Genomic DNA, 25,449 nt, shown 5'->3' with positions numbered 1-25,449 from the left:
TCATCTTTAGTTGAGGGGTTTAATTACTAAAAACCCTTTAAGTTACGCATATGGTGCAAGTTGAGTTTATTTTAAACGGGATGTGTGCGGATGACTAAAATTGATTTGCGGGTATCTTTCAATCTGCAAATTTAAAAGAAAAAAAAATATTTCAAAAATAATATATTTTCGTTAAAATATTACAAATATTTATATTATTTTAATTATAATTTATATTACTTTTAAAAATAATTAATATATAATTAAATATTTTTATTATATTTAATAATTTTTGCCGCAAATTTTGTTAAAGTAGGTTCAATCATTAAAAAAAATATTTGCAAATTATACAAAAAAATTTTTTTTTTTAAAGAAAATGACTTGATCCGGGTTGGCGGATAAAGCATGGCAAGTTTATTACAAAGAATCACACTATAAACAGTACAAATCTTCAAAAAAAAAAACAGTACAAATTATATTAAAATAAAAGTTTTATTACAAAGCATGGCAAGTTTATTACAAAGAATCACTTGGGGGGGGGGGGGAGGAGAGAGATTCTCATGGCTGTTGCTTCTTCTTGGAGTGTCGCTGTGCAAACTTGTTGAGCCTGGAAAGCCCATCTTTCAGGAGCTCTGGCTCCACGGCAAAGGTGATGCGTAGCCAATTCTTAAGCCCCACAGATCGACCTGGTAGGATGATCAACGATTCCTCTTTAGCCAACTTGCAGCAGAATTCCAAATCATCCTTTATATCTTCAAGAACCGATAACTCTAACTTCACCTGCATCCAAAAAAAAAAAACACAAACCCATATTAGTAACCACTGAGGCTTTGATGAAACGACAGTGTGGGCTTCTCTTACCATAGTGAACATTGACGCCTCTGGTTTGTAAGGGCAAGTGATGCAAGGGATCTTCTTTATCTCCTCGTAACAACTCTCTGAACATTCTCTTAGTGTTTCCAGTACCGATGAGAAGAATTCCTCTTTTGTCTTCTCAAGGATATCAGGTATTGCCCCCTGCCATTGGAAGAAGATAAATCAATATTCAAAACAAAAAAAAAGGTTCAAGTAGTAAAAGCAGCAATGCGTAATAAGCATACCTGAATAAAAGTTGTGGGATCTGTAGACATGTTGAGGACATTGGCAAGACTATGAACAAGCTATCATAAAAATAAAATAAAAAACAAATATGAGTAGTTGAGAGAAAGGTGAATTAACTTGAAGAAGGTTAATTAAGCAGCAACAAACCCCAGAATCTTTCATGATGTTATGAGGGTCAAGTGTGGCCATCCAGCCAAACCTCCAGCCGGGGACGCACCATCTCTTCGATATCGAACCTAACAGCATCACTGGCACAATCTCTGCAAACTCAGCCATGGACACAAACGGCGTCTCCCCAAAGGTTATATCCTTGTAGACTTCGTCCGCGATCACAAGCACTCCAAGTTTGCTAGCGGTTTCCGCAATCTTTTGAAGATGCTGACGGGAGAAAACGTTTCCGCATGGATTGCAAGGGTTGATAACGAGTATAGCAGCGGTTTTGTCATCTGCAAGAGCCTCAACTGCGTCAAGATCGACCTCCCAGCCATTTTCTGGAAGGAGGTCGTAGCGACGGATCTCGAGCTGGCTGAAAGCTGCTCGGGAATCGTACATGGGGTAGCTTGGCCTAGGCAGCAGAATGTTGGCGCCTGGAACCGCCAGCGTGGACATCAAGACATCGATGGCGTGGTGACAACCGGCTGTCAGATGAACATCGTTTGGACAGATCTGGTAAGTGAGACCCCGGGAGAGGTACTCTGCAACAGCCCTGTTAAAGGAAGAAACAAAAGTCTTTCAAAATAAGCCCTAATTAAACACTTCAGAGTGTTTGTTGCCTTTGAGGACAAGTAAAGTAAAATGCCCTGAAGAATGAAAGTTGAAGGGAGTCATCTTACTTCCTAGCGATAGGAAGACCAGAGGTAGTAGAATAGTGGTTAAACTGTGCTGAACGGAGAGCATCGCAGACGGCTTCCACTGCGGATGGATCAGTACGGTAGGAGGGGAAGGGAGAAGGGTCGCCGTGTCCGAGAGGGATGATAGGTCTGCTGTCACTGCGGTCGAGGTTATCAGCGAGGAGGTTCAGGAAATAACGGACGTTCTGAGAACAAGATAGCTCAACGACCTCATTGGCCCCAAAGTTCCATCTCTTGCCTCCTCTGGTTTCTCCCATTTTGTTGGCTTTGCTTTTGAGTGGAGTGAGTGAATGAGTGGTGCAGGGTGGTTTCAACTTTTAAACACACACAAAAAGATAACTTTTGGACAATCAATTTTATATTCATCTACACTTTCCATCTACATGCCGGCCCGACTTTTATAATTGACAAAAACGTGCCATCTATCTATGGGTCTTCGCGTTTTTTGTCGACAAGTATTTTTAAAGATCAAGTGGGGTCGAGTTTGAATGTTCCCAAGAGATCTACCTGGGAAAGGAAGACACCACTATTTCTTTCTTCCTTTGCTAGGAAATATGCCCGCAAAATCTATAGTTCTTCTGTACAATCAACATCTATATGATGTTTGACAAACAAAAAATTCCCAAACAATCTATTAACCACATTAACTAACAAATCAAATATAATTTATTAATATTATATATTTTATTATTTTTGACTAATATTTAATATAAAGTTGATTATTTAAGCATAAAATTAAGAAAAAAAATAATTTTGTTTATTTTAAATTACATTTAATAATATATATGTGACATATTTAAAATTCAAATCTTAGATAAATTTTTTATCTATTTATTTTGGTTAAATGTATTAAATCAACTTGTATAAAATTACTAAAAATCATATAGATTAAAAATTATAACTAAAAAATATTTATAAAATTTGTAGATATCTAAAAGAAACTAATAAAATTATGATTAACAATTTATTAATTTTTTTAAAAAAGATGTAGAAAATTTTAAAATATTAGTAATAAAAATTGCATAATTACAAAAATACAATTAAATAATGTATTTCGAAATTTATAATGCATATTTCAATATATTTATTTTAGTGATGATTTATGAATTATTACCATATTTTAAGAAGTTTAACAAAAATATAAATCAACATTAAATGTAATGTATTAGTTATTGTCATATTCTATAAAGTTTATCAAAAATATATGTCAGTAATATAAATGTGATTGTCTATGTCATAATAACTATAAGTCATGTCATCAATCTTGTTAGACATGTCATCATTTATTTTGTAAAAATGATTGTAGAAATGACATGTGGTAAAATCACTTCGCAAATATAGTCTAGGAGATTATTATTACAACTAAAACATGTTTTCTTGTTTGTAAATTTATTCTCGAAGTTATTAATGCCATTGACGACAAATAAACTATACTCCCTCCGTTTTTTAATATAAGTCGTTTTACAGCTATGCACGTAGATTAAGAAAACCATTAATTTCTTATATTTTCTAAACAAAAACATCATTAATTATTTACCTAACCACAATTCAACCAATAGAAAAATATAAGATATATTACCATTGGTTATACAACATTAATTATTAATAAATTTTACATAGAAAACCGAAAACGACATATAATTTAGAACAAAAAAGTTTCTCTAAAACGACTTATAATAAAAAACGGAGGGAGTATTAATGTTAAATAATCTAAATAAATATTTTTTACGAAAAATAAAAAAAATTAAAACAAATCAAAACAGATGTTAAATATCAAATCTATTATTCTGAACAAAAAACAAAGAGAAACTTACAATTATTAAATAAAAACCTTTATTTAGTTAACAAAAATATTGATTACAGATAACATATTGATTTATTATTAAAGGTGTAATCTCAAATCATAATATTAAATTTTAAATTTTGAAAAATAAATTGAATTAAATTATATACAAATAAAAATTATATTACACATAAATAATTATATATAATCACATTAAAAGCTCCTAAAATCAGAATTAAATTGATTTTAAATATCTCTATTTAGTCAAAATTATTTATTTCTTCAAATAAAATTTAATGTTATAAAAAAATATCAAATTTTGATCATAAAGGGAAATGAAAAGAAAAAACCATTTAAGCCAAAAACAAACTTTAGTAAGAAAATCTACTCAAAGTAGAGAAAGATGCAAAATAAAGTATTATAAATAGAGTTCAGTTTCTTGAAAAATTATATAACAATCATAAGATAAAAATAAGAGAAAAGAAGTTAGGATAAAACTTGATTTCGTAAGATCTAAGAATGGCAAAATGGAGTGCGATAGTTTTAATAATGATGACGGTGATTGCTATTGCGGTCACAGCAGAAGCAAAATATGACATAAACGTGTGGCTTAAATGTTTTCGCAAATGTTCTCAACCTTGTAAGCCTCACGATGGTGATTGTTTTGAACGTTGTAAAATTCAATGTGGTGGCCCAAACCCTCCTCACGGTTTCCCACGGTATTAGTGTTTTTTTTTTGGTAAAATGTTAAGATTATTATACCAAATTTTCTTTTTTTTTTTACAGAAATACGAAGAAGACTAGAAACGGAATTGCAGAAATTAAAACTAAACAAAGCATCTATAATGAAAATGCACTTTCTATTACAAAGAAGAATAGCCTAAGAGATGAACCGGAGGTAACGTAGAGACGATGACCCAAAGGAGAAGTGTGAGGGGACTAAGCTCTCAGTTGCCGCGAGCTCCCAGAGAGAAAGGCGGCTCAAACCTTGAAACAACGGGTAAAGACCTACAGCTTCCAAGAGACTCAATCATCAACACAACCACAAAGAAATACATCACGATGCTGCAAACCCATTCAACATCGCCCACCGGCAGCACGAGGAGGAGTCCACAGATAGGCGGTGCCGTCGTGCGGGACGGTGAACTGGAGATTGCTGCCTCCAACCCTCCAAACCCAAGACCGTATACACCCATTTAACCCACCGAACAAGAGGATCAGTGAGACATATCGGGCACACCTCCTCCGGAAAAGAGCAACCTTCGAACTAGTAAGAGAACCGAGTGCCAAACTACCTCCTATCCACACTCTACAGACCATACCGCTTTCACAGAAGCTACAACTCCAAAAAGATGACGCCTTTATTGCAGGAAAGAGAGAGACTTACGCGCTGCCACAGTCAAGAGCTCGACTCTGGAAGACAGAGACCACCAATGAGACGCGGATGCTGTCTCGTGACTCGTTACGTACTGTCACAGGAACCTCCAAGCTCGGACGACAACACCGAAAGAAGAAGCACCTCACACGCACCCATAACTGAGAACCAGCAACAGGATCTCCCAAAAGTAAAGAGGCTCTGGACGGATCCAAAAACCCAGACATAAAAACCCAGCCATGAAACACAAACCTCACTCGAGCCACCAAGGAAGCGTGACAATGAAGAACCGCAGGGTAGAAATCTCATCAAAACTCCACGCGCCGTCGCTCTCATGGTCAGAACCCTAGATCCAGGAAAAAGCTGAGAGAAAATCCAGCGACCTGAAAGCGGGAGAGAGGATCGACGCTGGTCCAAGCGCTAACCTCTAGAACACCGCCTCGGTACCAACAGATCTACTGCAGGAGCTCCAGCAAAGATACATACGGCACCAACCACCCACGTAGCCGACTCCACCGACAGTCCCTTGCACCAATCGTCGCCGTCACACCAGATCGACTACCGCGAGAACCAAACCACCGGATCTATCACGGATAGATGAGAAGTCTGAGGCGGAGGGGACAGATCCAGGGCTTTGGCAAGACCGAAGGGAGAAGGAAAAAGCCGATGAAGCAAAACAGAAAGAGAAGACACGAGCCTCCGACGACGACCTAGAAGGACCACCGCCGCCGGAGCAGGGAGGAGCGAGGCTGGCTGAAGCTGAAACTAGGTTAGAGAGATGGTGGAGAAAATTTTTTAGAGAGAGAAAAAGATCGCTTATGCTTATGTTTATTTTTCCACGGTATTAGTGTTTCTACTCATTTTGTCTACAAATATTCTAATGCTATGTATTATTAATGTTTCATACAAATTATATATTGTGTATTTGTACTAACAGAACTTTACATGGGATGACATTTGCGGAAGTTCGTGAAAAGAAAGAAAGATAAAAAGAATGTATAGAAAGTCTGTGATCATGTCTGCAGTCTTAACTTCTTGTTAAAATTGAATAAAATAGTGATAATAATATTATTATTTCTAATTTATGTTTCCACATTTTATATAAGTTCCATAAAGTAAAGAAAACTATGACAAAAAATAAAGTTAATAACAAAAGGTAAAAACAATATATTACAAAACAAAGTACTAACACAAAAGAGATAATTGACTTTACAATTATGATTTCAGTTAAAATTGTGCTATGCTTTTATCAAAAATTGTTTGCTCAAGAAATTTATATAATAAATTTTACCATGTAGTATAAATATAAATATAAAAATAGAAGATCTTAATAGTCCAAGATATATTTCTGCCAATATTAATAAAATTATCTAAAATTGATCATGATTTTGAATATGTTCTTTCTATGACTCCTCTTAACTAAAGTATTAGTTAAAATAAGAAATAAAAAATTGATTCATTTAACCAAGTTTCCGAATTGATTCTAAATAAATATAAATAGGGTAAAATTAAATTCAACCAAAAAGATAAAAAAAATTAATATTATACTTACAGTATGGTTAATTTATGGTAGTGTTAAATAGCGCCTCACCGTCGAAATTATGTGTGCTTGATATAGGAAAATGCTTTTGTAGACAAAGATCATATACCTTTTTTTATGGCGAAAGATCATATACTTTATGAATGTATATATAACATTAACGTTCAAACCATGCTACCTCAATTCTGCTTATACTACCTCAACTTGATCAGCAACTAAAACTACTACACTACAAAAATGATCATATTACATAACATAACTAGTATCCGAAAATAAATGATTGTAATTTAAATTACTTATTAATAAATGATACAAATTATGTGTGTTTAACATGTTATAACAATTGATATTGAACCTTACAAAAAATTTATATAAATCTATATTAACTTACATCACCGATAAAAAATATTGATATAAATATGAGTTACATTTTCTAGTTTTCACTAATATTACTACAAAGTTAATATCACTTAGATAAATGATGCAAAATTTGAGATCACATAAACTTTGTTTACTAATTTGTTTTTTTTTCAACCCTTTATTGTTAACACATTGTCTAATTCCAAAATCGTAGAAAGGAAACTGAAACCTCAATCATTTAGACTAACGGACCAACAACCATTTGCACGAAACTTCTTTTACATTTTTGCGAGATTTTATCATCAATGGTTTTACAAGAGACCAGACTTTATATTGGTCACATATATAGCACATATAGCTTGAGCTTTTACATGTCTTTGTGTCTTGGTGAACATTATCACTAGAATCTTACAACGATACAGGAGATGTCATCTTTGCTTTTCCTAGAGATTGCTTCTTCTATCAACTCCTTGGCTGCCTCATGTGGATCTTTTATGCTTCTGATCGCGTCCACAGCTTCTTGGTTTGACATCACCTGTTATTGTTAATACAATACATCGTCAGAATCAAATTTCAGACACATTCCCACAAAAGGTCAGTCTTAATTAATTACCTTCCAAATTCCATCACTCGCGAAAACAATGAACTCGGTCTCATCATCGATGGTCTGGTGTGTTATGTCTGGTTCTGAGCTCAGATGTATCTTTAAGCTCTTATCTCCAAACGCCCTCGCAACCGCTAGTTGTCCATCAACTCTTGGAACGTCCCCTGTAACCCATTCCATTCAACGATCCGTCTATCTCAATTATGTGAGCAAGCTAAGCAACTAACCTGGAATATTGGACACAAAGCCGCCACGGCTCTCTATTTCCTTTTGCTCCTTGCTTGGTTCGTGATCAACCGAGAGCTGAGATGCAACACCATTCTTTGACATCACCGCCCGTGAGTCTCCAACGTTAGCAACCACTAGCTTTTGCCCATCAATCAGAATTCCAGTTACAGCAGTTGAGCCACCTTTGCCAAGTTTAAGTGACTGCTCTAATATAAAAGCATCTGTTGATATGTATGCATTCCTTATAGCCTTGTCCATATCAGTCCAAAAATCTTTCTGAGGAAAATAAAACAAAATACACACACTTGATTATAAAATTCACAAAAGCATTTTCATCCTTCTAAAAACAATATTATTATTGTTTTGCTTAATAACATTTGATATATGTACCTCTTTGAGTATGTTGTCAAAAAGATTGGTCTGCAAGTACTTGGCCACGTCATGTCCCAAGTGACCGTCAAAGATGGCAAACAAACCCAAATCGTGATTGTCCACTTTTTTGAACTCAGACACAACGTAGTCCTCCATGGGATGGTTTGATTTGCCCTTGACAAAGTGAAAACCGTGGGAGATGTTTTTCCATGTCCTGCTTTTACCTCTGCCCGTTTCAGATCCGCAGAATCCCGCCTTCAACTATATATATTCACACTAAAAACATAAAGAGTTTGCAATGAACCCACACAAGAAATTTAAGAGATAAAGATCCATGAATATTGAACACACTGTCTCTCTGCACATTCTTCAAACAAAACACAACTCCAAATTCTTCAATAAGAGCATTATGTCTTATATGGGTTGGGTTTTTGGACTTATTACTAACCAATATAGATCTAAAAGGGGGAGTCAACAACTGCACAAACACTCAAACAAACACAAGAGATTATAAAAACAAGCTCTAGAAGAATCAATCTACAGACTAATGTAAGATCCTTAAACGCTAGAAAATCAACTGAAAGGTGAATGGTGAGCATACCTTCATCTTATGGAGAATTTCTCTGCCTGTCATTGTTGTGAGAATATGAGACTTTAGTTTTTTTTTTTTTTTTTGAGACTTTAGTTTGTGTGTATGAAATGTGAAATGATTCAGAAGAAAGAGAGAGAGAGAGAGATGTGTTTATTTAGGACAGTGAGGGTAAGTAGACGTGAAGAGGCCGGCATCAATTATTGTGGCTTCTTCATCCCACTTTTGCTGACGCGCTCTCCGCCGACGACTTTTCTTCCTTTGTTCCCTCCGACCCCCTTTTTCTTAATGTATTTATATTTACTTTTTAATAAGGCAAAACTAAAGTAGTAATAATTCTATTAAACAAATGCTTTTTGTACTGATACTATTGCTAGATTCTGACATTTGCCGACACATATTAGAAAAAAAACATATAAAGGACACAAACATTATCCTTTATATACTAAAGCACAAGTCAGTTGGCAAATCAAAATTTGACACTTGGCATAACTTTATTAAAAACAAATAAAAAACAAAATTCTTTTCCAAATTTGATGAAATTCCAAATACCTTTTTTTTTTGATCTAACGAAATTCCAAATACCTAATTCCAAAATTTTCTCACATTTCACAGCCACGTTAAGAAAAAGAAGATCACGATTTGAAACTGTTTTTTCATATATTACCTTTCATTTTTTTTGATCTGCCGTTATCTCTTTTTCATCTCTCTTTGTCATCTTCCACATCTTCATTTTTTTTTTCATTTTTCTCTTTCTGTTGAGGTCTTCTACTGATGCCAAATTTTGTCATACAAGTTTATGATTACTCTTAATTAAGATTCAGTTTCCTCTTTTCTCAGTTAATAATCTCTTAATTGGTGTTACAAAAAAAATCTCTTAATTGTTTATTTCAGGCTGAATATGGCACTTGAGTGTACTGCTGTTTCAAAGCTCGGCAGCAACTAAGGTAATAATACATATTTCCAACTTCATTAGCTTCATAACTGGTATTTACAAATCTCGGTTATTTATATGGCTTATCATTTGTAGACTATTTCCTTGCTTTTGCATACAACAAAAACAGAGAGGGAAGAAGAAAAAATGATAAACTAGGCTTTAACAAAAATGTTTCTCTGCAGAAGACATAGTAAAAGAGCAAAATTGTACATAATCTAAAACGAGATATATCCTTTAGTTTTCTATGATCCTCTCTTTTATGTTAAGCTTTAATATTTTGTTTCTCATGTAGTTTTGAAGAAATCATATTCCACGGCTAACAAATAACGATCAAAAGATGTAGAAAGACAGCAAAAAAACCTAACACTCTACCAATGAAAATAACTATCAACAACCCAGCCCATCTCCATACCACACATTCTGATATCACGTTTGAAATCTTTAGGTGTTACATCTATTTTATCCAAGGTCAGAATTTATCTCATGTTGAAATCTATTTTTTTAATTCATGGCCAACTAAATTGCCGCCATATCGAGAGTCTTAAAGTCAAAAAAGTTTTGAAATCTTAACTGTTAATGAAGAGGGGGAAAAGGGATAACAAAAAAACAATGTTTCTCAGAGAATTTTCATAAAATTAGAGAACCGTATTCATCTTTAGGTGTAAGAAATAAAAAGTGTGGACGTATTACAAGAAAGATAGGGATGCAGCAGCAATCTCTTAATCATGTTGTTAAGATATTTGACTAAAATAATATTTTTTCTTGAAAATTATTTTACAGTTTCATGATCAAATAATTTAATAGAATAAATTTAACCGTGCGTGTAGCACGGGATAACACTAGTTGATGGTATAAAACCTAAGATTTAAACTAAATAACGTACGCGGCAAGTCACTGTGGTTTATTTCAATCGAATGATCGGACCGGTTTGCTGCTGGCTCTTTCAAACCGGGCGGGCTTTGTCAAATTGGACCGAATAAAATTGGTTCGTAAGAAAAAATCTTAAAACAAACAACGAGGCCCACAAACACTGTTGGGCCCTCCTAAAGAAGTCCAACAAGTTTTGAATTTCAAAAGTTTTCACTTCCCTCTTTCTCTCCCCACTCTCGCCGGAAAGAAAAAAAAAAAAACTCTCAGAACAAATATCTAATCTCTCCTCTTTCGATTCCAAAACCGACCATGAGCTCCTCCTTATCATCATCACCCACCTCCCTCCACGACCCGCTCTTCCCCTGGCTTCTGTAACTCCTTCATCTCTCTCTCTCTTTTTCTATTATCGATGTAATCTTCTCTGTTTCTTTCGATTTCAGGAAGATTCGAAAATCGACGGAAGATGTATGCTCCGGTAGAACTTCCGGCGAAGATCTCGACGAGCTTCTCTACGAGTGTATCTCAACTTACAAGGAAGATCCTCGGTACCGAAACGACGTCAGATTCCTCAAGATCTGCTTTCTCTACGTAATCAATCCTCAAATCCTAGAATCAATTTTGTTTATTAAACTGATTGATGATTTTAATCGAATTGTTTTTTTTTTAATTTTTTAAATTGCTTCATTGACTTTAGCTTGAGGGGAGTGAAGATTTCGAGAGTGTTTATAAAGAAGTAGAAGAGAACGAGATATGCATAGGGCACTCGTTGCTCTACGAATGGTATGCTACTTTCCTCGAGCTCAAAGGGTTATGGATAAGAGCTCATTTGGTTTATCAGACTGGTCTTTCTAGGTTATCTCTCACTCTTTATTTATTTTTCTTTGTTTCGTTTGAAAAATTGCTGCTAATTCTTGGGATATTTTTGACAGGGAAGCTCAACCGTTTGATAGGTTAAAAGAGGCTCACTCTTTCTTCTTGCAACGAATCTCTAAACGGACTAAACCATCTTCTCTTGTTAAGGTTTTAACTTTTTCTAACAAACTAGCATTTGGGTTTTAATTTGGGATTGAATGCAAGTTTAAACCTTGTGGTCAGGTTGGTGAGACGCTTTTTGTTAACCCCTGGGAGACCTCCACTGTGGACGGTTTGATTCTCAAGATTAAACCCCAGCTTGTCAAATATGATGTAAGCCTTACTCTTTATATGATTCAACCACAGGGAGAAAGGCTTGTCCACTGAGTTTCTTTCTTTTATGTTTTGCAATCATCAGGGTTACTATGCAACCAACAAAGCCTTCCCCTCCAAAGCCAACTTGTCTTTTTTGCAGAACTTTTCAAGAAATAAGATCATTGACATAGGTATGATAAAGATTCCTCCCCTTAATGTTAAAGTTGCATTGTTGAAATTATAAGCAGTCTTATGGTGTTAGTGATGATGAGCAAGTATGACCAGGATACATTGGTTTTGTGTATTTTTGGAAGGTGGAAGGAAGTACCAGATCAAGGGATGTGCTGGTCAAGGTGGTTTTGCTCAAGTGTTCAAAGCATGTATTGACTCCAATCCTGATGAAATTGTTGCTCTCAAGGTAGGTTAGGTATGCCCCTTTTCAAATGACATTATGGTAACAATTTGTCAGGTACCTTCACATCACATATTGCTGCTCTCTTCACAGGTACAAAAGCCACCTTTCCCTTTGGAATTCCACATGTATCGCCAGCTTGACCGCAGGATCCCCGAGAACCAAGTATGCACTCACTCTTTTTCCATTATTTTTTACTAGATCACAGGCGTTTTACTTATTACGCTCATACTATGCTGCTAGAGATCAAGTTTTGGATTGGCTCAGAGAGTGCACATGTATTCAGACTGCAGTATACTTGTGTGCGATTATCTATCACATGGGACACTCCAGGTTAGGTTTCTGTTGGACTATCTTACCGACGGAACAACCGATTATGCAAACACGCTTGCTTATCATTTTTAATTGGCCTTTATATTTTTAGGACGTCATAAACTCGTATGTCGTTGTTGGCAAATCCATGGAAGAAGTTTTGTGCATGTATTACACAATTGAGATGCTGTACATGCTGGAAACTCTGCACAGTGTTGGAATCATTCATGGTGATTTCAAGCCAGACAATCTGCTCATCCAATACCCTCCGTAAGTTTCTTGATTAGGCCATGTATTTTTCTGCATTAACGATCGTATCAGAGACTGAGAGATACCTCAACTAATATAACTTTGCAGGAAAAATCTGACCGAGACAGGCTTTCATGAAAAAACAGGCTCTTGGAGCAATCAGGTATCTAGCTTAGCTACGAGTTCTGATTCTTATATGTCTACATACAATCTGATGAAAAGTTGAAACTTCAGGGTCTGTGTCTTGTGGACTGGGGTAGAGGAATAGACTTGAGCCTGTTTCCTAGCACCACCCAGTTTACAGGAGATTGTCGTACGTCAGGTTTCCGTTGCACAGAGATGAAGGAGAACAAACCTTGGAAGTTTCAGGCAAGTCTATCTTTTACTTTCATTGAAGAATTTGTGATTGAACTCTTTAAGATTAATGGAAATGTGTGTTATATAGGTGGACACTTATGGACTCTGCGTAATCGTACATATGATGCTGCACAACACATACATGGAGATCGATAAAAAACAATCTCTGGACGGTGGACACGTAAATATGCCAAGAACTTCCTTCAAAAGGTGCGCTTGTATCTCAAAAGCAGTGAACCTGATTCTTGTTTTGTGTCTCAAATGAAAAGCAAAAGAGAGGGAATGTTTGATTCACTAAGCTGTTTGCGATGCAGATACTGGAACGTGGATCTGTGGAAGGAACTATTCACGAAGCTGCTCAACAGTGAGACGTGTGAAGATGACACTGAGACACTGAGGAGTCTGAGAAAGTCGATGGAAGCGTATATATGCTCTGATCCTAAGCTCATGGACAAGCTTAACGAGTTACTCGCCAAACAACGCGTCTCTTTATGTTCTTCGTAATTATAAAGAGTCTCTGTAAAGTCTGTTTGTGTGTGAAAAAAAGAAAGAAAGAAAGAAAGAAGGAAACCTTTTTAGACACTCTGCTTGCCTCTATCTCAGTGATGCGCAATATGTTAGTTTGACAAATTTATGTATTTCCACTGGTCCTACTTTGTATCTCGCATAACATGTATTACTGTTATCCATTGGTTAATGTAGTTAAGAAGTCAAGAACCCAGCCATAATACGAAATTTATATATCTCTTTAACTTTGGCAATGAATGAATGAATGAAATTTTCATACAAAAGTGAGGATTCAAAAATCTATATTATACAATCTGAATTCAATCGCAAAATAGTCACAAATTTATTATATCTTCATGCTGGACCGATGACCTAATCGGTCAAGAGGCTACGTCGTTGAGACACATTCCGGTTAGCTCCAAATCGGAAACTCATCATTAGTTTAACACTTACTCCCCCCTAATCAATTAAATTAATAATTACAAGTCATTTATTACTTGCGTCACACACAATCACACGACCGTTACAGCTGCATGACGGCCTATACCAGTGGACAAACTACCAAGTAGACCATCGTAGTTCAACATAGAAACTCTAGGCTTTGCCCTCGGCACCCAATTCTCCGGCTCTGTTGTCTCCGATACCGCTGCTCCCAAGGAGTTCGATCTTTGGCACGTGCCAAGCCACTTGGCTTGCATGTACTTGTGTTTTCTCCATGGTCCCATATGCATTTTATTGTCTCTCAAGCATTTCTTTCCCGCGATGCACAATATTTTGATCAGTGATCGGAGCCTATCGGTTTTTCCGACGTAAACCTCCGGCAATCGGCTGATAAGCCTTTTGTAATCTTCACCGCATTTTGCTATCTCGAACTCTGCCCTGAATGATAGCTCGATCACCACTCGCATCTCGCCTTTTTTGGAATCAGATCGATCAATGATCTCTATGTATTCGTGTTCCCCTGATTTTTTTAAATTAAATATATATCACACGAGTCAGTCCAAACACTTGTATAGGCAAAAACTCATAATAAAAATATAATTGAAATCCGATTTTATGTTGATATTTAAGCAACAAATTAAAAAAAAAACGGGTATAAAAAAACCATATTGTTTGTCCATTTTTTCTAACAACTTATTTATTTTAGATATTTTGAATTGGCATGATCTTGAGGAATGATGGATAATGATGGGTGAACATTTCAGAGCCGATACTAGGTATTTTAATAATCATAATAATAATAATGAGTAAAAGATGGTGTCCGAACCTGCAGGGATGTCTTGAGAGCTTCTCCATTTGGATTTGGAGATGACGCAATCGTAGCCGGCCACATCTCGGAGGTGTCGAGAGATTTCACCACGTAAGCAGCTCCGGCAACCGCCAGCAACAGGTCGCAGGCAGACACAATGAAGACCCTTTGATTTAACTTGTTTCAAAGCTTCCTTTGTCGCTTGCCTAATCTTTGTCTCAATCGAACTTGTCCTATACAGTGTCCCCTACACAATTGATCCAAACCAAATTTAGACCGTGAATTTATGAGCTAAAATTAAAATGACGATTAATTATGTTTTCTGAAAGAAAAAATAAAAAGTTACCTGGAGAAGTTGTTCTTGTTCCTGCCAGAAAACTTTGTTTTCTTCAGAATTACAATTGTCGTCGACGTCGTCTATATCTGAGCCCCCGTTGAGGTTGAAGTCTTCCGGTGACTGGTTTCCTTCATCGAGGAAACCGAATAGAACGTCGTCAGAACTAGCCATTCCATCGAGAAATCTCATGATGTCATCGGAATTTTGCCGATCCATCGGTTTTTAAAAATCTTAGGAAAAGGAGAAAAAAAGATTTGTATTTATTTTTGTTTGTACCTTTTATTTATGGGTTTGAAGAAAAAGAGAAGAGAATTTATATAGTGTGGGCATGAGGGAGATGGGACCCGTCTGTTATCAACGAAACTGATACAAGGCGCCGCGAAAGTGCGGATTGGTGGTGATGTGTCGAACTCTGATCGGAGGATGTGTCTGATCTCAAGATGAATGATTGCTCAAGACAGCTAGTATCCATGTCAGCATGACTAATCTCGTGAGCTTCTCCGGATAGACTCGATCATATTCTAATATACTAGTAAATAAACAAAAGATTCCCTTCAAGCACAAAAGGGATAGTGAAATAGACGTTATCAAGAAGAAAAAACCAACAAAAAGAGTACAACACATTATTTACTTTTATTAGGAAAATTGGAAAATATATAACAATGAAGTTTACCAAAATTTGCATTGACATATTTCATGATCCGTTTAATGTCTCTCTTACTCTTGATATATATAATTGTTTGACTGTTTATGTGTAAACTTATGACAATTTCAAAGGAATAATAAAAAAAAAAAGACAATGTCGTTGTTTTTTTATAAAACATTTCTAATCAGATGCAGTGATGTGAGGATGAGTCAGTCCTCCACATTATTAGTTGGAGACTAATATAATACTATTTTCACCTTTATATGTTAAATCTAGCATATATGTTATATGTTATATGTTAAATCTAGCATATATCTTAATGTTAATATAATATTATTAGCACAGTAAAAGAAAATTAAAATATTGAACTTTTTTGAATTCTGGTTTAATTTTGTATTATTTGAAATATTTAAAGTTATTTAACGTTGATAATTATGTTTTCTCTTCGTATAACAAATTGACAACCGTTTAACCATCTATATTTTATTCTAAAATGAAGTGAGAAATGTAGTAATAAACAAACAAAAAAAATATTATTATATAAACTTGTTTATTTTTAATTTGATCTCATTCCCATTTACACATAAACACACATTTTTATCAAACTAATCTATGTAAAGACTCTTTTTGAACGGATACACTTTCAATAATACAAAATCTTCTTTAAATCAAGCTAATTTTGTTCCTACTCCAAACTAGAAAACATTTGTAAATGGAAGGCAAAAGTAATAATTTTGAGATATAACCCAAAAAAACGTAAGTGAAATCAAAATTATTATCAAAGTCTTTTTTTTTCTTCTCATTGTCTCTGTTGAACCATTTTAAACCTTAAATCATGTCCTCAGTTTGATATATTTCCTTACTCCTTCCAATGGCGTTTTCTAATCATGCAAGTTATCATTTTTTTTTTTTTTTTTGTCAACGGTTTCATTTCATAAACTCAAACCAGAGTACTTGAAAAACAAAGTTTGGGGACACCACCCATTGCCAAAGCAACAACAACTAAACATAAGGTTGTGCATAGATTATAACAAAATGATAACGGAGTGACGAGAGGGACAAGGTTCCTAACAATGAAGGAGCCTGTAATCTCAATCAAAACCAACCCCGAGCGCAGGGCAAAGAAGAGGACAATCGAGTCCGCTAGAATCTGAAGACTTGAGAATCCAGATGATAATGTTGAGTGAGGAGCTTTCTGCAGCGTTACAGCTTTGATTCTTTGAGTAGAACTCACGATCCACGTTCCATTAGCCGACCAAGTCGGGAAGTTCTCAACATACCCACCTGGAGAGGACACATCAACAAACTCAGAGGCGACCAAACACCTCTTCCAAAAGATTAATTGCTGTGAGGTGAACCGCCATGGCCAAATAGTCAAACCTGAAACAATAGCATCCATTGCCACCAAGACAGAAGTCCAGATAACATCCTCAAACTGAGGTAAAAGGAGCTTAAACCTGAAGATCGAAGAGCTTATAATATCCTCAACACGAGGTAAAGAACCATTCAAAAACAGCATAATCTCTTGTTTGCAAGGAAACAAGGATCTTCTACAAAGACAATTAAATTCTTCTCGGAGGCAATGATCGAACAAGAATGACTCACTCCAGTTCAACACTGATCAACAGCATTTCAACATCTATCTAAAACTGCAAGTTATCATCTAAAACTTTATTTTTCATCTAGAAACTTAGCAAGACGAATGCTTGTTTTGCATATTTTTAATTATTGCCACCAGTTCAACACTGATCAACAGCATTTCAACATCTATCTTTCATCTCGTAGCTGTTAACGAAGCCCACACTATCAAAATGTATGACTCTAATATCATGTGGCTAAAAATTTTGGATTCATAGGGCCTGAACTCATGATCCATTATAATTTGGTCTCCACCCCCCCCCCCCCCCAAATTTCGTTCCCGCAGAAAAATCATAAAACAACACGAAAACATATGGATCATCTCCGTGGGGAAAAATGACGTTATTTATCCAGAAACAAAAATAAGTTATCGATAGTTACTTGCAATAATGTGAATATCTACACTTGGCACTTAGCATTGCATTTTGTTATATTGATCAATTCAACATTAGACAAGCAAATTGAAAGTGTAAGCGCTGAAATCTATTCTATTAAAACATCAGTTTGACTCATTGATAAAAATATGATCTAACAGATATTTCAACAATATATTTTTTTTAATGATAACTGTAATGCCCTTTTAATTTTTTAAAGTAACTATATACATGATCTTTTTTTTCGAAACTAACCACCACTCCTTACAAGTTTGAACTTTGAACATACCGTTTATTTTTTTTTTATACCGTGTACATAGTTTTAATTTTTGATAGTAACCACCACATGTATACGGCTACATTTTTTATATACAAAATTAAATAATTCCAATTTTATGAAAAACATTTTTTATTTAATCTATTTATTTAATTACTGTTTTATTGCTAAACAAAATTGTAACAATACTTTGTTTTTTTTTTTTTTAATTACTGTTTGATAATAAAGTACCATATTAATGTGTTAAAAGGTTATGGCACAAATGTATAGTTTAACAATATAATAAATTCAATACAATTATCAAAATAATTTACTAATCATTTTTTAAAAAAAATTACGCAAATATAATCACAGATAAAAACACAAATATGATTACAAAAAATACATAAAATATATATAAGATACAAGGAAAAACACAAGTACATACTTATGAAACTTGATTTATTTAATATACTTACAAAAAATATATATTCTATTAAATTCATATCATACAATAATAAGATTATACAAACACATAAACATATAAATTATATTAGGCAAAAATTTTAAAAACAAAAAAATACCCGCCCTCTCGAGGGCGGGTCAATATCTAGTTCTAATATAAAGGGTATATTAAATTGATTAATTATCCAAGATTCACGAAAGCTCTAAAGGCTGACTAAGCTTATTTCAAATCATTTAGCCCAATGAACAAAGATGTTTTGGATTCTTTTTCCGATTTATGCCCCCATATTTTCCGCAATAGTGATCGATGATTTATTTAGATGGATGATATGACATGTTGCCTCTCCATACGTATGCAATGCCTTCATTATAAGATTTTGGCATTAATCAACCTCGGCTTTGCACAAAAAAAACTATTGTTATAGAAGAGCAGGTGATTGACTGCCACCCCATCCTCACTAAAGCTAAAACATTTGATGCTCTCTGTCTCCTTAGCTTGTTTCAAAAGATGTGTTAGATCTTCCACGCACATTACAAAAAGGATATGTCGCAATTTTGTATGAAAAATCACCATACTATAAGTTTTTTTTTCCACCATGGTCATTGATGAGAAGTTGACAACATATTTAGTACTAGATTATTATACAAAAATTTATTTACTTATTAACAGAAAAAAAAAACAAATTGTGATTTTCCCTAATCAAAATAAAGGGGGAGGGGGAACAAGGGTCTGTCTTAATTAATTGAATCAAATATATAATACATTAGATTTTATACTAAAACAAGTAATTATTTTATGTGAGATTCACATGGTTGAACGTTTATCATAGAGGACAGAGGAAAACTCTGAATCTAGTGACGCTCAAACATGTGGTCTGTTTTCATAAAGACGAGGCAAATATTTGTTTATTTTTTCCTTTTTCTCAGTTTCAAAAACATGAAAGAACTTTTTCAACAAGACATACTTGCACTGACTTGAACAACTAGTCTTATTTCATGAATATCAAGTGGAAATAGTATTTAATTATAAATATCATTATAACTGTATACTCAAGAAGAGGCTTTCATCTACAAAGGGTGGCCTATATTTGTGTTTATTTTTTTCCAAAGAAGTTACATTGGGTGAGTTTGTATTCATTCTACTTTACAATACTTTATGTATCTCTATGTTTTTTTTGTTGCTAGAAGTAAAAAATGAAAAACAAAAACTAGGTGATGATTGATTGCACTGGTTATAGATTTTAGTTTTTGTTTTTTTAGTTTTTAGATTTGAATTTTAAATTTTTGGTTTTTGACTTTGCTTAGATTTTAAATTTTTGGTTTTTGACTTTGCTTAGATTTTAATTTTTGTTTTTCAAACTAAAACAATAAAATATAATAAATAAAAAACATTTATTTTTAAAAACAGTAAATACAAAATATTATTATCATCATAAATAAAAAACATAATATTACCAGTTCATTTAAAAATATATTATAAAATAAAAATAATAGCTATGTTTTTAAATAAATTTATTTTATATCACCAGGAAAATACACAATTAATTCAATTACTTTTTATTTATTTTAATTCTTCCCTGTGGTGAATAGAACAGTAGTTAATGAAACCAACATTTTACCGCAAAAGCTCCTCCATAATTCACGCCTGATTGTCCACATAGACAGACAGACAGACATCAAAGGGCCCCCACATCAAAGTGCGTGTAATTTGAATCTGAGCTTACTTCCTTTCTTCTTCATTCTCACACCTCTCTGCTAACATTTGGGATCATCCTGAATGCTTCTTTGGTTGGTTTCTTATTGGAAAATTTTATTCAAAAAAATAATCTTTGATCTGGGGTTGTTTCAATTAAAGCTGAGATTATTTTTTTTCCTTTTTGGGTGTTAATATAAACTGGCGAGACTACAAGCGATCCTAAAATACCACCACAAGCTACCAAGACCAAGAAGAAGCATGTCTCCACCAGGAAACGGACCAATGGTCCCAATACTAGGCTTCCTTACATGCGTCGCGTTTCTATATCTCTCATTCGGAGATTTGTGGTTCGATTACAACAGGGAGGCGGAGCTAGGGTTCGTGAGCCGGAACGGGACACAGTTCGTGCTTGATGGTAAGCCTCTGTATGTGAACGGGTGGAACTCGTACTGGTTCATGGACCACGCCGTCAATGATCATAGCAGGCACCGTGTCGGTGCAATGCTCGAAGCTGGATCCAAAATGGGCCTCACTGTTTGCAGAACCTGGGCCTTCAATGATGGAGGCTACAACGCTCTCCAGATCTCTCCTGGCAGATTCGATGAACGTGTCTTCAAGGTACCCTCCTTTGCCTTCCGTCTACGCTTTCTCCGTAGGCTTTGAACATTATTACACTTGGAAGCTTCTCTTAGGATCTCTGTTTTTAGAATTTTTTCTTTTAAAAAATTCAGTATTTTTGACGACATTAGTCAAGGTTGAACTTATTTTTAATAACAATGCCAGCGAAGATGATTATAAATAGAAAACAGGGCAATGTAACGCATCTATTTATTCCACTCTCTCTCTCGCTCTCTTAGTGAAGTTTGTATAATGTGGTTACATCCCATTTTTTCTCTCTTGATGAAAGCTAATTATATAATGTGGATAGGCATTGGATCATGTAATCGCAGAGGCAAAAACACACGGTGTTAGGTTGCTTCTTAGCTTAGTGAATAACCTACAAAACTATGGAGGGAAGACTCAGTACGTGAACTGGGCATGGCAAGAAGGTGTTGGCCTCAGCTCCTCTAATGATTCTTTCTTCTTTGACCCATCTATACGCAGATACTTCAAGAATTATCTCACCGTACGTTTTTGGATAATTATCTCACCGCAGGGAGTTGTTGTTATTAGTGATGTTGTAACTCTGAATATGACAATTTGACAGGTGCTGCTGACCCGCAAGAACTCGATAACAGGGATAGAGTACAGAAACGACCCTACAATATTTGCGTGGGAGTTGATAAACGAGCCTCGGTGCTTGACTGATATCTCTGGGGATACTCTCCAAGTGAGTTTGTTTGATTGGTTTCTTGTTCTATTTTGTTGTTAATAAATAATTAGTAATGTATATTCTTCTTATTTTTTGGTGGGGGGGAATCATTCAAAAAGGACTGGATTAACGAAATGACAGCATTTATTAAATCGATTGACAAGAAGCATCTTCTAACCGTAGGCTTGGAAGGTTTCTACGGCCCCAAGAGCCCAAAACGGCTGACGGTTAACCCGGAAAGGTGGGCCTCTGAGCTTGGTTCAGATTTTGTTAGAAACTCTGAGTCCCCAAACATCGATTTTGCATCGGTTCATATCTACCCTGATCACTGGTAAGTAAGCTGACTCTCTATATTTGTTTTGAAAGTCTTTGAAACAAGCAAACAAACAAACAAAGTTCCCATGCAGGTTTCACGATCAGGGGTTTGAAGAAAACCTAAAGTTTGCGGTGAAATGGATGCAATCTCACATGGAAGACGGGGACAAGGAACTGAAGAAGCCTGTTCTCTTCACGGAGTTCGGGCTCTCGAATATGAACAAGGACTACGAGCCGTCTCAGCGTGATCGGTTCTATAGAACAATATTTGATGTGATATACAAATCAGCCAAGCGTAAGAGGTCTGGGGCAGGGACATTGGTGTGGCAGTTTTTGATACAAGGCATGGAAGGGTTCAACGATGAGTTTGGGATAGTGCCGTGGGAGAAAGATTCGATACAGAGACTAATGATGGAGCAGTCTTGCAGATTGGGTCGGGTGACAGGACGCCTTCTTCAGGACAAGAAGTCGACAGAGGTATGTTCCAACAAACCATGATCATGATCATGAGAGAAGTACACTTAACTATACAGATTATAATTTACTTGGGGTTTCAAGACGATATCAGTTACAAATTTGTAATATTTATCCTCGAACGTTTTATTTATTCTAACTTCAGCCCCGAACATTTTAAGGTATTCATTAAAAGCCTTAACATTTTGAAGTATTTTGCGGGGTTTCTAGTCTGCACTGAAGAGCATATTATAGTTGTTGGGCTAGGAAACTTGTCTTATGGATACAGGACCTTTGTTTCACACAAACACGTATGTGCTCTGAGAAAAAAACAGTAGATGAACCGATAGAGTAATGATGATAATTTCATTTGTCTAATAAACCCACTAACCATTTGGAGAATAAGCTTATAAATTGACTTATTGAGTGCGTCCATGATAAAATGGAAGGGCAAGAGAATTTTTGTTTTTTTAAGAACGTAACACAAATTTTATAAATGGAGCATGTTATTCAGATGTGTTATCAAGTAAATAATTGTTATAGTTCTTCGTTCTAAAAACTCTCATATTAGAAGTGTACAGTTTGAAATTGGAGAAGAGAATAAATACAAAAAAAGTACATATATATTGCTTGCAGTCAGTCTCTAGGTACATATAATCCACGCTCAAATTTAAATAATTTCGGCAAATAAATACTCTATAGCCACCAATTTGAAATGAAGACAACACCGCACCTTAAGCCAAAATTACATACCAACAAGCAACCAACCAACCATAAGAAGTCCTAACAAAACTTTTCTTTTGGGAAAATTACTTTTACAAAATATGTGGAAAGTCTCAAAGATCAAACTCAAAGTAATAAGAGCAAAACAATATAGCAAGACTTGATGATTGGGCTTCAGAATAGTTTATCGTTCACTCAGTTGCTCAAAGCCTTTAGCTTTGATCAGGCAATGTAGGCAAAGATATGCTACATCATCACCAGCTTCTTTAAACAAGAGCAGAAATACAAATATAGGCAAAATAAAAGTAGGTAAGCCTCAGAATGGAATTATTTTAACTAGATATCATTCGATTATCAGACAATGTAGGCAAAAATTTTGAATCATCATAAAACTGAGAAAGTTCCTATAAATCATTATGACTCTAGATAAATAAAAAAAAGGATGAATGAGCCTCAGAGTGAATATAAGATTCAAGTTTCCATTTCATGGTAAATCAAATAATGTAGGCAAACTTTTTCAATCATCACCGGCCTGAAAAATATCCTATAAATTATTATGACCCTGGATAAATAAAATAAAAAAAGGATGAATGAGCCTCAGAGTGAATATAAGATTCAAGTTTCCATTTCATGGTAAATCAAACAATGTAGGCAAACTTTTTCAATCATCACCGGCTCAATCATCTAAAAAAACAAAAGTTTCCCAACAGATTTTGATATGAATACATATAAGAAAGCTCATATTAGTAGCAACATCATCTATATCACCATCGTTATGAGCTGGACTCGATCAACAAAAGCATATAACTCAAAAGAAAAATAATAAGAAAACAAACAAATAAGCAAATCTTTGCTAGTGATAGCGGGACCTGTAACTAAAACGCTCAGAAAGACTTTATCAATGATTTTGTGTGTGTTTTCTCTTCGCCACCATAGAGTTTGTCCTCTTATTACTCTCATCTAAAACCCTAGAGGATCCTTCCTTATATGCTTGCAACTGTGTGTTAGCGATGGGTAGAGGCCCATATGTCGGCCCATTAGAGCTTTATATTATCCACCCAACGTTTTAGAATTGTTGTTTGTTTGATTGAATTCTTTGAACTAAAATGGATGGAGAAGTTTTATAATTTTCAAATATCGTCGTTTCCATTTTTGTAAAACAGAACATAGTTTTTTTTTTTTTGCTAAATGAAAACAGAACATAGTTATTTCATAGTTCAAACAATGAATAACTAGATGTGTTAATTCTTTTGGAGTATTAAAGAGTAGATCTCATTGTATACATTGATGAATAAGAAGGTTGTTGACATCCAATCAAAATAGGTAATTAGGGGGGAGAATAAAAGGACAAGACTTGGATAAATGCAAAACCCACAAAAGTATGAAGAAGACAAAACTTTTGGTGTACATAAACTTCTTTTTTTTTTTAAACACAAGATGCAAAGATGGAAGAGGAAAGGAGGAAGGAAACATTAGCGACGAAGGTTCTTGACTTTGGACCATCCCTTTTTGCAAGATTTGCCGACGACTTTGATACCTTTCTTGAACAGAAGCTTCAGCTCGATCGCCCTCATCTTCACCTGATCCTCGAATGCTCCCATCTTCTTCCTTCCTTCCTTTCTTCTTTCTCTAACCAGAGATAGATATTTTTGTCTGTAATAAAGTTTGGCTTGAGCCCACATCTCCCTATTTATAAAAATAGGACAGCCTTTTTTTTAACACCTATGATGACAGCTATGATGAGTTTATTCTGTGGTTTGGGGAGATTTACAGCTAAGCTAAGTTAAGCTGTCTCTGTTGTATTTAAAAGTGCTTTTTATTGTTTCTAAACTCTGTTTTCTTTTTGGGTACAAGTTACAGTTGACAGGTAATAAACTAATAACTAGTATATTCTTTTCCCAATGCTGACCCAACTACCACCCTGTTTCTTCCTTCTCTTGAGTCATTGTTGTTAGCCTTTAGCAGTGCTCTCGAGAGTTCGACCATTTGGAGAACCACAAGTGATACCACCTGTACTTTGTAGCCACACCATAATTTCTAGTAAGAAAATAATGGATGAAAAGTAAGAGCAGAGATGATTGATTATTACTTGACTTCCCCACACCATGATTAATTAGTAAAACCATTCCAACTAGCGAAGAGGAAACGTAGGACTTGGGTCTGAAGATCAAGAAGAGGCTGGTGGAGGATGATGGATACTGTTTAGCTTTTGTATTATCTTATAAATGATGCTGTTAGGTTATGTAAGAGATCATCTGTTAGGACTACTTGTTGTTATGCTACTTTGACTTCTTCTTTGCCATCTATCTCACTATAAAGCCCAAACCGCGATCTCTTGTAAAAAAAAATCTTGAATACACATATATACATACGGGAAAGTACTCGCATTTTA

The 25,449-nt window shown here is 35.0% G+C and overlaps 6 protein-coding genes and 2 non-coding genes across 10 annotated transcripts; 3 read left to right on the top strand and 5 right to left on the bottom strand.

Moving 5' to 3' along the window:
• Positions 1-370: 370 nt before the first annotated feature.
• Positions 371-2,276, bottom strand: LOC103842591 (tyrosine aminotransferase). The gene is made up of 5 exons (XM_009119229.3): positions 1,914-2,276; positions 1,228-1,786; positions 1,080-1,139; positions 841-996; positions 371-759 (listed from the first exon to the last, which is right to left on the bottom strand). The coding sequence occupies exons 1-5, from the start codon at positions 2,186-2,188 to the stop codon at positions 538-540; spliced, it is 1,272 nt and encodes a 423-aa protein (XP_009117477.1). The 5' UTR covers positions 2,189-2,276; the 3' UTR covers positions 371-537.
• Positions 2,277-4,152: 1,876 nt separating this feature from the next.
• Positions 4,153-6,176, top strand: LOC103842589. Its single transcript, XM_018655061.2, has 2 exons — positions 4,153-4,433; positions 6,027-6,176. The coding sequence occupies exons 1-2, from the start codon at positions 4,234-4,236 to the stop codon at positions 6,076-6,078; spliced, it is 252 nt and encodes an 83-aa protein (XP_018510577.1). The 5' UTR covers positions 4,153-4,233; the 3' UTR covers positions 6,079-6,176.
• Positions 6,177-7,207: 1,031 nt separating this feature from the next.
• LOC103842588 (probable protein phosphatase 2C 58) lies at positions 7,208-9,060 on the bottom strand. Of its 3 annotated transcripts, none has more exons than XM_009119228.3 (5): positions 8,795-9,060; positions 8,212-8,454; positions 7,821-8,097; positions 7,603-7,757; positions 7,208-7,530 (listed from the first exon to the last, which is right to left on the bottom strand). In XM_009119228.3, the coding sequence occupies exons 1-5, from the start codon at positions 8,825-8,827 to the stop codon at positions 7,528-7,530; spliced, it is 711 nt and encodes a 236-aa protein (XP_009117476.1). In that variant the 5' UTR covers positions 8,828-9,060; the 3' UTR covers positions 7,208-7,527. The 3 variants fall into 3 exon arrangements, with proteins under 3 accessions (XP_009117476.1, XP_009117475.1, XP_033136502.1); XM_009119227.3 differs by having other exon boundaries at positions 7,208-7,524; positions 8,795-9,056; XM_033280611.1 differs by having other exon boundaries at positions 7,208-7,524; positions 8,212-8,469; positions 8,795-8,915.
• Positions 9,061-9,284: 224 nt separating this feature from the next.
• On the top strand, positions 9,285-13,724 carry LOC103842586 (mitotic checkpoint serine/threonine-protein kinase BUB1). Its single transcript, XM_009119225.3, has 14 exons — positions 9,285-10,960; positions 11,030-11,177; positions 11,284-11,441; positions 11,519-11,609; positions 11,685-11,774; positions 11,860-11,947; positions 12,071-12,174; positions 12,262-12,333; positions 12,412-12,501; positions 12,593-12,750; positions 12,838-12,892; positions 12,964-13,098; positions 13,175-13,296; positions 13,401-13,724. Exons 1-14 carry the CDS (start codon positions 10,899-10,901, stop codon positions 13,588-13,590), a joined length of 1,563 nt encoding a protein of 520 aa, XP_009117473.1. The 5' UTR covers positions 9,285-10,898; the 3' UTR covers positions 13,591-13,724.
• Positions 13,725-13,878: 154 nt separating this feature from the next.
• LOC103842587 lies at positions 13,879-15,475 on the bottom strand. The gene is made up of 3 exons (XM_009119226.2): positions 15,189-15,475; positions 14,861-15,089; positions 13,879-14,554 (listed from the first exon to the last, which is right to left on the bottom strand). Exons 1-3 carry the CDS (start codon positions 15,393-15,395, stop codon positions 14,106-14,108), a joined length of 885 nt encoding a protein of 294 aa, XP_009117474.1. The 5' UTR covers positions 15,396-15,475; the 3' UTR covers positions 13,879-14,105.
• A 4,420-nt stretch (positions 15,476-19,895) lies between these two features.
• Positions 19,896-23,870, top strand: LOC103842585 (mannan endo-1,4-beta-mannosidase 2). Its single transcript, XM_033280609.1, has 5 exons — positions 19,896-20,872; positions 21,183-21,380; positions 21,462-21,584; positions 21,686-21,897; positions 21,974-23,870. The coding sequence occupies exons 1-5, from the start codon at positions 20,513-20,515 to the stop codon at positions 22,377-22,379; spliced, it is 1,299 nt and encodes a 432-aa protein (XP_033136500.1). The 5' UTR covers positions 19,896-20,512; the 3' UTR covers positions 22,380-23,870.
• LOC117128727 lies at positions 23,385-23,453 on the bottom strand. The gene has a single exon (XR_004452120.1). It is a non-coding gene; the product is annotated as a small nucleolar RNA SNORD34 (small nucleolar RNA).
• On the bottom strand, positions 23,648-23,737 carry LOC117128726. Its single transcript, XR_004452119.1, has one exon. It is a non-coding gene; the product is annotated as a small nucleolar RNA SNORD34 (small nucleolar RNA).
• Positions 23,871-25,449: the final 1,579 nt, after the last annotated feature.

This window comes from Brassica rapa, chromosome A09 (assembly GCF_000309985.2).
Source record: "Brassica rapa cultivar Chiifu-401-42 chromosome A09, CAAS_Brap_v3.01, whole genome shotgun sequence".
In the NCBI taxonomy this organism is placed as follows: domain Eukaryota; kingdom Viridiplantae; phylum Streptophyta; class Magnoliopsida; order Brassicales; family Brassicaceae; genus Brassica; species Brassica rapa.
Note: the sequence above shows the minus strand (reverse complement) of the source record. Positions and strands in the feature narration are given on the sequence as shown.

Bases quoted from the DNA above. Each gene is read 5' to 3' on its own strand.
- LOC103842591 (XM_009119229.3), bottom strand. From the start codon at position 2,188: ATGGGAGAAACCAGAGGAGGCAAGAGATGGAACTTTGGGGCCAATGAG. The intron at 1,787-1,913 runs GTAAGATGACTC...TTCCTTTAACAG, and splicing joins GGTCTTCCTATCGCTAGGAA to GGCTGTTGCAGAGTACCTCT. The intron at 760-840 runs GTAAGAGAAGCC...TTTTGGATGCAG, and splicing joins AGGCGTCAATGTTCACTATG to GTGAAGTTAGAGTTATCGGT.
- LOC103842589 (XM_018655061.2), top strand. From the start codon at position 4,234: ATGGCAAAATGGAGTGCGATAGTTTTAATAATGATGACGGTGATTGCT. The intron at 4,434-6,026 runs GTATTAGTGTTT...TTGTACTAACAG, and splicing joins CCTCCTCACGGTTTCCCACG to AACTTTACATGGGATGACAT.
- LOC103842588 (XM_009119227.3), bottom strand. From the start codon at position 8,827: ATGACAGGCAGAGAAATTCTCCATAAGATGAAG. The intron at 8,098-8,211 runs GTACATATATCA...TATTTTCCTCAG, and splicing joins TTGACAACATACTCAAAGAG to AAAGATTTTTGGACTGATAT. The intron at 7,758-7,820 runs GTTAGTTGCTTA...AATGGGTTACAG, and splicing joins CTTTGTGTCCAATATTCCAG to GGGACGTTCCAAGAGTTGAT.
- LOC103842586 (XM_009119225.3), top strand. From the start codon at position 10,899: ATGAGCTCCTCCTTATCATCATCACCCACCTCCCTCCACGACCCGCTC. The intron at 10,961-11,029 runs GTAACTCCTTCA...TTTCGATTTCAG, and splicing joins CCGCTCTTCCCCTGGCTTCT to GAAGATTCGAAAATCGACGG. The intron at 12,751-12,837 runs GTAAGTTTCTTG...ATAACTTTGCAG, and splicing joins CTGCTCATCCAATACCCTCC to GAAAAATCTGACCGAGACAG.
- LOC103842587 (XM_009119226.2), bottom strand. From the start codon at position 15,395: ATGGATCGGCAAAATTCCGATGACATCATGAGATTTCTCGATGGAATG. The intron at 15,090-15,188 runs GTAACTTTTTAT...TCAATTGTGTAG, and splicing joins AACAAGAACAACTTCTCCAG to GGGACACTGTATAGGACAAG. The intron at 14,555-14,860 runs GTTCGGACACCA...TAAAAAAATCAG, and splicing joins CTCTCAAGACATCCCTGCAG to GGGAACACGAATACATAGAG.
- LOC103842585 (XM_033280609.1), top strand. From the start codon at position 20,513: ATGTCTCCACCAGGAAACGGACCAATGGTCCCAATACTAGGCTTCCTT. The intron at 20,873-21,182 runs GTACCCTCCTTT...TAATGTGGATAG, and splicing joins TCGATGAACGTGTCTTCAAG to GCATTGGATCATGTAATCGC. The intron at 21,381-21,461 runs GTACGTTTTTGG...ACAATTTGACAG, and splicing joins ACTTCAAGAATTATCTCACC to GTGCTGCTGACCCGCAAGAA.